The sequence below is a fragment of the Desmodus rotundus genome, chromosome 5, assembly GCF_022682495.2.
Source record: "Desmodus rotundus isolate HL8 chromosome 5, HLdesRot8A.1, whole genome shotgun sequence".
NCBI classification, from domain to species: Eukaryota; Metazoa; Chordata; class Mammalia; order Chiroptera; family Phyllostomidae; genus Desmodus; species Desmodus rotundus.
The window spans coordinates 63,755,468-63,768,142 of NC_071391.1; the positions used below are offsets into that span (position 1 = coordinate 63,755,468).

Sequence of the window (12,675 nt, forward strand, 5' to 3'; positions counted from 1 at the left end):
CCCACGGACGCGCACCCTACGCCACGTAGGCCAGCGCCCCGGCCAACACGCAGCACCCACCTAGCTCCTCTGGCCCCACCGAGTCGACCGCCGCCGGCGCCGCCGCTTCCATCTCTCCGGGGTCTCCAGGACGCCGCTGCCCTGGGGTGCGCTCTCTCTCTCCTGCGTGACCGGCGTCTGGCCGAGACCTCCCCAGCAGAGCGGACCTACGCCGGGCGCCCGCCTCGGGTCCTGACCCACCCCTCGTGCGCGGTGAGGAGCATGCGCACTGGGGCGGCCTGTCCCCGCCCAGGCGCCGGGCGCTGGAGCCCCCTGCTGGGATTCGGCAGCGGCTGTCAGCGAAAGGCCCCAAGGTAGCACACCCCAGTGATGGGATGCCGGGCTGGAGAAAGGCGGATCACGGGACAGCAGGGGCGTTTTGAGACAACTGGAAATTGGGAGAGAGGGGTGTGTTTAAAAATGACCACGAACTTAAATTTGAGGAGTCCATGTATTTGCAAGGCTTTAGCATTCCATAAGATACCTTGGAGAATACAAAATAGGAAGGGATTTGCCACTATCCCTGTTGGAGTTCTGACTACTCCTTGGTTACCGGTCTCCCTATGCCCCGATTTAGAGATGTAGGGTGCACTCGTGTGGAATTTAATTCAGCCAAATGATTTCACTTTAAGGATTTTCAATGCCTTCTAAAGACATTTGACGTTAACCGCAGTGCTGAAAGGAAATCAAGGTTACTAGTAAGTGTATTGATGGGATGTCAAATACTCTTAAGCATGATACATGCATTGTCTTATTTAATTCTGCTGAGAAACCTGTGAGATAACGCTAATGTTTCTATCCATTCTATAAATGAGGGAATTAAGGCACACAGAGCTAAGTAACTTGTCCAAGAATAGTAAACTCTAAGTGGCAAAGATGGAATACTATGTGCAGCCGGAGTTGGGGCTCTCAGATGGTGCCAGTAAATGTTTGCTGTATCAAAGGATGAAGCATGCTGTCAGTGGGAAGGAAAATTATTTTAATTCTGACACTGCTTTCATTTTTTCACTCATAGTTCTTTAAAGTCAGGACACCAGACAACATTTTTTCTTTCTGTCTGTTCCATTTCAGCGGGGTTCTTCTTAGAAAAGTTGTGGGGTTTGGGGGGCTCTGATTTCCAGGATCACTGATGTAACTACATGGTGCTGGTGTTAAGTATTTTAAATTCCGAGATTACAAAGGTGCACAATTACATGATACCTGAATATTTTCTCCTGTTGCATCCTTTGTAGGTTTCACTAGTGGTAATGGTAGTTTGCCAAAACACTCTGTTTTCCTTTAGGTCAACCCCAATCACTCTCTCTCACACACACACAAACCCCAAAGAAAGGTTTTATTTAATATTCTCCTGACACATAACAAAGATGTTGGGGAGAAAACTCTATCCTGGATTATAACTAGAGGAATAGCCCCTAACCTGTGTTGGGGTGGGGCACCTGGTTAGAGATCAGGGGGAGAGAAGACAGGTGTCAGACAGGTAACTGCCCATAAAACCACCCCTTGTCATGAGAACACTTGAGACAGTGCCTTGAAAGAGCAACATTATCCTTTGAGTGTTAAGATCAAAAGTCACTGTCCTGCCATCTCAGGATCGGGAAAAGCAGACCTGGCCATGTGGAAGGGAAAAACGTCTGACCTGCAATGGAATCCTGTGTATAACTTTTGACTCCCCCCAAAACTTAACTAAATAGCCTATGTTGACTGGTAGCCTTACCAGTAATATAAACAGTTGATTAACACATATTTCGAATGTTATATGTATTGTATACTCTATTCTTACAATAAAGTTAGCTAGAGAAAAGAAAATGGTATCAAGAAAAGCATAAGGAAGAGGAAATACATTTACAGTACTGCCCTATATGTGTCGATATTATGTTTGCCACCTGCTTACAAGATGAATCGTGTCTGTCAGTACCTACATAAATATTGTCTTCTATAAAACACTGTAGATGTTACACATGGTATTAACACTAGACATCAAAAATGAAAATATAATGTGGTAAAGAAACCCATATTCAGTTACAGGTATAATGATTCATGCACTGGTAACAAAAAAGGAGCAACGTGATGGCTTCATGTTAGCCTAGCCTGGACACTAATGAATAAATCATTATACAATTTCTATGCATACAGTATTGCAGTCACATCCATTCACAGTATTGGAAACATTGTTACTTTTTAAAAATATCAGTTATCTATAATGATAAACCAATACACAGTTTCTTCAATTAAGAGAGAGAGACACAGAAGAGGGGCAGGCATACTGTACAGTATTGTAATTCTTTGGAAGCAAAGTTATAAAATAATGTAAAAAGTAACACATTGTCGGGGGGCTTTAACGCAGCCCCCTGGTCCACCACGGATGAAGAATAAGACTACCAAGACATGATCTGCTTGGGGAGGAGAGGTGGCCGATTCTCTCCAAGGAGAAGGGCCCAGAGCCTTTCTCTCCATGGGCTTTTATTCTCTCCATGGGCTTTTATTAGGTTCATTCGCACAGGAATACAGATAAAGCTCATCAATCATTGTCAGCCAGTAAGGGTTAAATAATACGCGATTTACAGAGAACTTTGAGGGCTTATTCTGAGTTACAGCCAATTAGAGAGGGCCATAAAACTCCAGGCGCCAGACTCATCTCAGGTCTGGACCCTTATCTCTTAAACTGAGGGTACAAATTAAGTAGGTTTCACAGGAATGTATGTATTTTTCTTAGGCCTGATTCCCCAGGGAATCTGCCCCTCCCAGCACAGGACTGCACTGCCCTCTGTCATTGTTTCAGGCTTAAGTCAGGCAAGGGAAGTAAGGCAGCCAAGAGATTAGGAGACTTCTTACAGACAGAATGAGGACTCAGGCTATTTCAAAGCCGAGGGGCGAGGGTCCATCACCCCCTTTTTCCACAGCCCCCCGAGTCCTTCCCTGCAAGTTTATTCCTGGTGACCAGAGCCTGTCTTGGGTTGATCCTCCCTTGAGGATTCTTACCCGTCATTGGCTAACTGGTCAAGCTCAGGGACAAGCAGGGTGAAGTGGGCAGAGGTGGCACTTCTGCCAGGGAGATAAGCTTTGTCTCCTTCATGGCTTATGGTCCCAACTCTGACTCAGCCTTAACCATGGGGAGTTACAGCCTCTGAAACCAGGCAGGGCGGTTCCCAACAACACATTATTAATTTTATATGAAATATCACTCACCTTGTGCCTATGTAAGTCTAGGCTATGTGCTTCCATACATGTCTTGCCCACAGTGAATACTTAGGCAAGGATGATGGTACAGAAATGTCTTGTACAGTTATTAGATTTTTACCCAAAGGCACACACCATATACAGCAAATGGGCTTAGTAACTGTACTGCATTATGATGATATACTATTCGTTCAGTGAAACTGGATCATTACAAAGGTCTTTTATCCTCTTTGTCTTCGCGCTGAGTGAGCTGAGAAGGAGGAGGAGGAAGAGGGGCGGGTTGGTCTTGCTGTCTCAGAGGGTGGCAGAGCCTGAGGAAAAGGTGGAAGAGGAAGTGGAGGCACGTACACTCAGTGTAACTTTGTTTGCTTTTTCCTTTTGTTGATTATGTTCCAGTTAAAGGTGAGATCATATGGTATTTGTCCCTCACCGTTTGGCTTATTTCACTTAGCATAATGCTCTCCAGTTCCATCCATGCTGTTGCAAAGGGTATAAGCTCCTTCTTTCTCTCTGCTGCATAGAATTCCATTGTGTAAATGTACCATAATTTTTTGATCCACTCATTTGCTGATGGGCAAACAAAATATAACCAGAGACATTGAAATTAAGAACATTGTAACAATAGCCACAGGGGAGTGGGGAGGGGATAGTGGGGAGAGGGGTCTATAGGAGCTACTATAAAGGACACAAGGACAAAATCAAGGGGGAGGGTAGAGGTGGGGGAGTTAGGTGGGACTGGCTGGGGTGGGGTAGAGGGAAGGGGAGAAAATGCAGACAAGTGTAACTGAATAAAAATAAATTAGTTAATTTAAAAAAAGAATGCATTATAATTTCTATCTGACTTTTTTGCTTTTTTATTGCTCTGAAAATATTTCTATATGGTACCAATCCTTCTTCTACTGTTCTCTGTAGTGTCAGTGCCGTGTCACAGAAGGGTCCATGTTGTAAAAGAAATTAAAAGCAGTCTTAAGTAATCAGAGCCCTTCTTCCAGATTGTGTAATGTCAGTTTGTTCCGGCTCTGCTTCTTCTACATCGTCCTCTCCGTCTGGCCCTTGTTCAGAAGCATTCATCTCCAACAAGCTGTCTTCTGTCAATTCCTCTGCTGTAGTGTCTGCTAGTGCTTGAATTTCTCCAAGGTCTGTATCCCGAAAAACCTTTATGCCTCACCTTTTTTTGATCATATCCACAATTTCTTCTATGAATTCTTTGACTGGCTCTATCATAAACCTTGTGAAGTCATGTACAACACGTAGACACAGTTTTCTCCAGCAGGGATTTACTGTTTCAGACTTGATGGCTTTTGTCCCTTTTTCTATACTAGCGAAGGCATCTTCAGTGATGTAATTCTTCCAGACCTCCATTACGTTCTCTCTATCAAGGTTCTCTTTCATGGAGTTGACAATCTGTACTAACGAACATCCTTCGTGACATTTTTTTCCAGAATAAGACAATTTCCTCTACATCTTTTCCCTTCGATGATTTTGTTAATGGCATGTGGGGATTTGTATGCTGCCTCTTGGTCAGCAGAAGCCTCTTCTCCTGTTATCTTGACCTTTTTTTAAGTCACATCTCTTTCTAAAGTCATCAAACCCTTCTTTGCTGGTATTACATTCTCCAGGTTTCGATCCTTCACCTTCCTTTTGCTTTAAGATAGCATATAATGACTTTGCTTTTCCTTGAATCATACTAGGGGTATAAAAATATGTTTTTCTTATAGCAATCCTGCACCCACATAAAAGCTGCAGTTTTCAATACAAATAAAAAGGTATTTTGCAAAAAGTTTTGCAAGGTTTTCACACTGGAGTAGTTGCAGTGACAGCTTCATGAATTTCCATTTTTTGCTGGTGTTACAATGGCCCTACATTATAAGTAAATCCTACAGTGGATTCATTTATCATGAAATGGCAGGTAACTGCAGCTGCAGACCTGAACCTACAGCACACATCACATCAAGCAATACAACTTGTAATACCATGACTTTTCCCTGCTTCTCTGGGACACTTCATACCATTACTAGTGGCTCTTCGCATGGATCCCATGGTGTTAGACAAGGTTTACAATATTGCACTAAACACGATGAAAAATGCCCAAGAACCATAAGAGATCACCTTTTGCTACAAAATGCAGTTTACTGGAGCGATGAACTGCTCGTGTGGAGACGGTCAGCATCACTTGGCATTTGGGTGGGATACCCACAACACTGGAACTCACCGCAGTAGCAACAGGAGGTGGCTACAAAATTATTACAATAGTGCAGTATGTGCTACAGTAAATGTAATGCAGTCATGATTGAATACTGTATCTTTACATTTGATTTCTCTCAGCTGCAGATGGCACCATGTATGGTCTGTGTGTGGATAAGTTTTAATAATTTTTAAGTCTTTATAATAGATTTATGTATATTTTATGGTAGTAAATGATAAAATAGACTAGTATGTACATAGATTTTATGCATTCATGACATACCTAACTTTTTCTTAATGTTATATTTCTACACTACGCAGTTCATCTGTGAGTATTTTCAAATTATCACAGTTATCCAAAATGTTTTTCCAGTATATTTACTGAAAAAATATGCAAATAAATGGACGTGTGCAGTTCCAAACAATGTTAAGGGCCAACTATACTATCTATGTGCCAGGGAAAATATCATGTGCCTGATAACACTCTCCAGTTGTCTTCCATTGTTCCCTCCCGATCCGCTTTCCCTCCTTTTCCATCTTGCTCTGGGCCCCAGAAGACCTTCCTGTACAGGGTCTCCGTGGGTTCCCCCAGCTCTGGCTTCCAGTTAGGTTTGATGATTGGAGGTAGTGGAGGAGATCATAGCACCTGGGTGAAATAGGTCAGGAACTCATTCCTCTGGCGCCCTCCTCACTGCAGGTTGGCTGTATTCCTCTATGAAAGCCACGGCTTCTGCCAGCCAGCCCTCTCTTGGGTCCTGTGAACATTCCTTCCTGTTGCCTGTGGAGGCGCAGAGGTAGGAATGCTCTTCCTCCCCACTGCCTGCCTAGGGCACGACATCATCCCCTCATCCCCTTTTGTTTTTCCTAAAAACACGCCCGTGGCATTGTAAGTAGCTCTTCTACCTGACCCCCTCAATTAGCACCTTGGAGGAGTGTGTATGCTGTTTCCTAGTGAGACTCTTATAAATGTGCATACATAATCTCATTTATTTCTCTATGACAAACCTTCAACTATTATCTCCAGTCTACAAGTGAAGAAACTGAAATTGAGAGAAGTTGAGCAGTTTGCCCAAAATCCAACAGTAGAGTCAAGATTCAACTACCCCGTCTCCAGAAACATTTATTCAGGCAATGGGAAATGGCAGCCTCGTCCTAGAAAGTCCTTAAAATGTGGAACCCTATGGGCTTTCCTTACCACCCCAATAACTTCATAGGGAATGGTTATAGATATGGGCCAATGATTGCCAGGTAGCAGGACAGCAGTTACTGAAGCAGCTGTTGCCTTGATTTGGGCCCAACACCCAGACCACTGAGCTAAATAAATAAATAAATAAATAAATAAATAAACAAAGCATGCTGGACAGAATGGCACATATAGGTAGCAAGTGAGGGTTCCCTGTCATACGTCACTCACTTTGCCAGTCCATCAGCCTCTTTGCCTTTCTTCGGGGTTGCTAAATTGGAAACAGAACTTAGCACAAACCCTCCTCTGATCTTCCCTTCACCTTGTTCAGTCCCAGGAGGGCCCTACTGAGGATAAACTGTTCCAGAACTAGACCATCGGGCTGTAAATTTCCTGGAAAAATTGTCCACGGAGGGTCCATTTTTCTGTTATTTGGCAGTAGGGCAGGAATTGGGATTAAAAACAGGGTGAAATGATAAGAGCCAGTTAAGCTCAGTGTAGTCCCCTTAGCTGGATTCTTGCTCTTCACCTTTTCTTTTGTAGTCATATCAAAAAATTAAGAAAATAAGAGTCCTCACATCACAATGGTCTAGTTAACTTTGTTAAAGTAGTATAGTAATAAATATAATAGCAAGGAAATCTAACTTCCATTGAGCCAGGCCTCATGCTGAGCGCAGTTCAGCGTTACTTCATCTATCCTGTGCAATAACCTATGAAATAGGTATTGTACCACCCCATTTTTTAGCTGAAAATCACTGAGGCTTAGAAAGCCTAAGCAATTTTCCCAAAGCCCCACAGCTGGAAACCAAGTTCAATTGCAACTCTAGGGCATGTGCTGTAAGCCATTGTGCCTTACAACCACACGAGGACCAGGCGCCTGGTTGGCAAGCTACGGGAACCATTCCAGGCTAGTGCGATGATGTAGTCACTAGAGCGTTGCACATGTCTGTGCATTCATTCTCACACAGCTAATGAAAGATTAGGAAGATCATCATGAAATCAGTTAACTGAGCTTTGTATTACATACTTACATGAATGTCCCTACTACCATATTCGACATTGTCTTCTGAAAATACAACTCTTTGAAGGGCAACAGAGGAAGCAACCTAGGGCAAGTGCTGGGAAGCACACATTTCTCATCCCACGTGGCATCTATTCCTCTTGGTATTTAACATAAATGGAAAAAAAGCTTAAAGCTTGTACTTAAATAAATCCCAAGTGTAATTCCAAAGGCTCAAAAGAAAAGAAGTGCTTTCAAAAATGTGCTTTCTTCCATTTTAAGCATTATGTATTGTTTAAACATTAACCTACAAGGAAATTATTTAACTTGTGTTGCCTTCGAATGAACCTTTTGTTATGCAGAGTACAAAAGTCTGGGTTTTCTGTGCACACTGAGAATCCGTGATCCTCACATGTAAATCAGTAAATCCTCTCCGTTTCATTTTAACGTTAAATCCTAGTTTGGGATTTGATTTGACAGGCTGTACCTGTCAGCTTTTGTGTAGCTTACTTTTCATCACAGTTCAAAGGGAGCATGTGAAAGACTTCCTTATGGTAAGTAGGCCGTCTGAGACATATGTCGTGCATGAAGAATCTTAAAATTCCTACTGCTTGGAACACTTTCCATGGTGATTCGAGAAGCCTGCTCACAAGTTAATAATATTGTTAAGTATTATCAGCCACATTGGGAAAAAATAGAACCAGACTTCACTAGGGAAATCGGCCTAAGAGTTGCTAATCCCCACTGGACCTCATTAGAGAAAATAAACACAAATATATAACCTGCTTTTTGGTAATGACAAAAAGTGACATGGACGTTGGACAGTTTCCCCCCAGGAGGAAGGAGACGTCCCAGTTAGAGGACTGCATTCTAGCTCATGTCCTCAGAAGTGTTTGAGACAAGGAGTCCGTAGAAAAGGAAAACACCACCAACCTGTTTCCTTTAAGGCCAGGCTGGTGGCCAATCACATTAAGTTCCATTGAAAAGGCACCATTCCTGTTGGTTTTGTTTTGCAGTCATAAGAACACATAATTGCTCATTGTTTGATTTTTCCCTCGTAAAAATAGCTAAGCACTTCCCCCTAATTTTCTCAATAGGCAGCATCTATTTTATAAGAAATTAGATCAATGATTGATTTCTTAAAGATGAGCCATTGTATTGAGTCAGAGAAGTGAGAAATTGACCAAGGAATAGTTCATTTTGCTTAATATGTTTCCTAATTTATCTTCCGTTCGGCTCTTTGGGCTTCCATTAGTGTGTCGAAAGATCCCTCACCATCTAACAAGTTTGACCTTATCTTCATGGCGGTCACTCTTCAAGGAAATAAAAAAATGTTATGTATATCACAACATTCAGATTTTTTAAAAATAAAGCTCTTAATTATATCTTTGTTTTCGTGTCAATTACCAAAACTTAATTCTGAAACATAGAGCTTGTGGGTAAAATTTGCCGGACTGGGACTAGCACACTAGGGCTGGGGCCAGAGTACGTGCTCCATTCATGGGGGTTAGCTTTTCCACTTGAGCAGGTGCCTCCTGGAGTTGACGATAAATTACAGCCTCATGCTATACTAAACAGTGCCTCATGACTTCAGAGGGCTGAGTGAGTAAGCCCCTGCAGCAGTAAGTGAAATGTCAGCAGGTCCAATGGGAGATGACAGTGGGCATGTTCTGCTGAGGTGAACAAACCACAGAGCTAGAATCAGTAGGTCTGTGCATTGGCCAGATGGGAAGAGGGAATTAGAGATGACACTGACATTTAAGCCCAAGCTAGGGGGATGGTGCTATTCTTGGTAGATCTAGGAAAAACAGGAAAAGGATACTTCAAGTCTGAGTGTGGTTTTAAACTCACTGCATTTGAGATGACAATAGGTGACACTATGTGGAGATGGGCACCAGACAATCAGAAATGGACATCTAGAACTTGGACTCCATTTGAAGTCATTTGAATTGAGGTGACAGGGTTTCTGGCTCATTCAAATTTGTGTTGAATACATGAAAATGTAAAAAAGATTCCCAAGCATCAAATTTGGGAACTTCCAGCCAAGATGGAGGCATAGGTAAACACACTGTGCCTCCTCACACAACCAAAAGAAGGACAACAACAAATTTATAAACAAAAAACAATAAGAACTGACAGAAAACTGAACTGGATGGAAGTCCGACAACCAAGGAGTTAAAGAAGAAACATTCATCTAGACCGGTAGGAGGAGTGGAGACTGGCAGCCAGGTGGAGAGGACTCCCAGCAAGGCAGTGGCTTGCAGACTGGGCGGTCCCACATTCATGTGCAGATAAACTGAGAAGAACAACTGTGGAGCAAGACAGACCACACTACTCAGGGTTCCAGCGTGGTGAAATAAAGCCTCAAACCTCTAATTGAAAACACCTGTGGGGGTTGAGGCAGCGGCCAGAGAAACTCCCAGCCTCACAAGAGTTTGTTAGAGAGACCCACAGAGTCCTAGAACATAAACAAACCCACCCACCTGGGAATCAGCACCAGAAGGGCCCAATTTGCTTGTGGGAAGTGGGGGAAGTGACTGAAAACTGGCAGAGAGCCAAGTAGGCGGCACTGTTCCTTCTTGGAACCCTCCCCAACAAACAGTGTCACAACTCAGGGATGTGGGTTGCCCCGCCCTGGTGAACACCTAAGGCTCTGCCCCTTACAACCTAATAGGCCTACTGAGACAAAAATATATGGCCCAAATGAAAGAACAGATCAAAGCTCCAGAAAAAATACAACTAAGTGACAAAGAGATAACCCACCTATCAGATGCAGAGTTCAAAACACTGGAAATCAGGATGCTCACAGAAATGGTTGAGTATGGTTGCAAAATGGAGGAAAAAGTGAAGGCTATGCTAAGTGAAATAAAGGAAAATGTACAGGAAACCAACACTGACAGGAAGGAAACCGGGACTCAAATCAATGGTTTGGAAAAGAAGGAAGAAAGAAACATTCAACCAGAACAGAATGAAGAAACAAGAATTCAAAAAAATGAGGAGAGGCTTAGGAACCTCCGGAACAACTTTAAACATTCCAACATCCAAATCATAGGGGTGCCAGAAGGAGAAGAGGAAGAGCAACAAACTGAAAACTTATTTGAACAAGTAATGAAAGAGAACTTCCCCAATCTGGCAAAGGAAATAGACTTCCAGGAAGTCCAGGAAGCTCAGAGAGTCCCAAAGAAGTTGGACCCAAGGAGGCACACACCAAGGTACATCATGATTAAATTTGCCAAGATTAAAGATAAGGAGAGACTCTTAAAAGCAGCAAGAGAAAAGGAGACAGTTACCTACAAAGGAGTTCCCATAAGACTGTCAGCTGATTTCTCAAAAGAGATCTTGCAGGCAAGAAGGGGCTGGACAGAAGTATTCCAAGTCATGAAAGTCAAGGACCTACATCCAAGATTACTCTATCCGGCAAAGCTATCATTTAGAATGGAAGGGCAGACAAAGTGCTTCCCAGATAAGGTCAAGTTAAAGGAGTTCATCATCACCAAGCCCTTCTTATGTGAAATGTTAAAGGGACTTATCTAAGAAAAAGAAGGAGATCAAAAATATGAACAGTAAACTGACAACAAACTCACAACTATCAACAACCATACCTAAAAAAACAAAAAGAAAAAGAAAAATGAACTGAGCAAACAACTAGAACAGGAACAGATTCACAGAAATGGAGATCATATGGAAGGTTATCATCAGGGAGGTGGAGGGGGGAGAATGGGGGAAAAGGTACAGGGAATAAGAAGCATAAATGGTAGGTACAAAATAGGCACAGGGAGGTTAAGAACAGTATAGCAAACGTAGAAGTCAAAGAACTTATATATACGACCCATGAACATGAACTAAGTGGGGGGAATGCTGGTGGAAGGGGGTGTGCAGGGTAAAGAGGAATAAAGGGGGAAAATGGGACAACTGTAATAGCATAATCAATAAAATATATTTTTAAAAAATTGGGGGAAGCTTCCCATTAAGGGGTAGGGAAAAGAAGAGGAGTAGCAATAGAGACAAAGAAGATGCTACAGGAGAAGAAGCCACAAGAATGCAAAGTTGTCAAAGACACAGAGAAGGGGATTTTCAGCAAGGAAGGTTTCTTCAGCGTCCAATACTTCTAAATTGTGAAAGGAGGTAAGAGTGGGAATTGCCTAAGAGTGGGTATAAGGAATAGAAGCGGATTGTGGCTAGCTTGAACAGAAAAAGGAAGTGACAGTGAGTGCCTGAAGAAGGATTCTGGACAAGCTCCCAGACAGTCATTGGGAGAGATGAACAAGAATGGCTCTGGAAGAGAAGGAACCAGGGGAGAGCTGGTGTCCTTCTAGGAATTCACAAACCGTTGCTCTAGGCATCACAGCCTTTAATGCAGCTTTGCTCCAGTGAATTCTGGGCCTCTCAATCCAGTCTCCAAATCCCAGCCCAGCTTGTGTCTGTCTCCTTCCCTGGGAGGGTCAGCTACAGCCAAGGGAGCAGTGTTAGCAAAGCCAGAAGGTCACCCCAGCTGGAGCCTAGCTCATGGAACCTAGCCCTGATCATAAAAACTCCAGTATTCTGACAGAAATTTCTCATTGAAAATTAATCAGTTGATTCCCTACCAGGGCAGACATTGCTAATTGCCTATCCAATTTCTTCATTTTGTTTTGTTTTTGAAATTTCCTTTTGCTACAAAATGCATTTATTTCCATCCTGATAAAATTATCCAACTGCATATATGGATACATTTCATAAGGTCCTTCTTTGATAAGTATCCTGTTTACAAGGGCCATTTCTAATTATGAAAATGCATACCAAACAAAACATCTCCATCTCCTAAAATACAATGTAAATAAACTGCTACTATATAAGCCATAAGCCCGGTCGTTTACATGAGTGGTGTGCGATTCTTCACGGAGGAGCCTAGAGCAGTAATGACACATAGCCCCACGGTGAGGTTGCACGAGTAGCAGGCAGCAAGCACCTGTAGCTCATCTGCTGATTGTGTGGACAGTTGCTGTTGTGTCAGTGAGTCTTGTGTGATAAAGGAGTTAAGTGCAGACAAGGAAGTGTGACATATGCAACACAGAGAGGCATTTCACAGAAGGCAAGCACCGTCCAGGTAAAT

At 42.8% G+C, this 12,675-nt stretch overlaps 1 protein-coding gene across 2 annotated transcripts in view; it reads right to left on the minus strand.

Moving 5' to 3' along the window:
- SLC36A4 (solute carrier family 36 member 4) overlaps window positions 1-231 on the minus strand; it is a 45,882-nt gene extending 45,651 nt beyond the window's left edge. For both annotated transcript variants that reach the window (XM_053924223.1, XM_053924224.1), the window contains exon 1: window positions 61-231. In XM_053924223.1, the coding sequence (XP_053780198.1) occupies window positions 61-112 (52 nt within the window). In that variant the 5' untranslated portion in view covers window positions 113-231. The remainder of the gene's footprint in view (window positions 1-60) is intronic.
- Window positions 232-12,675: the final 12,444 nt, after the last annotated feature.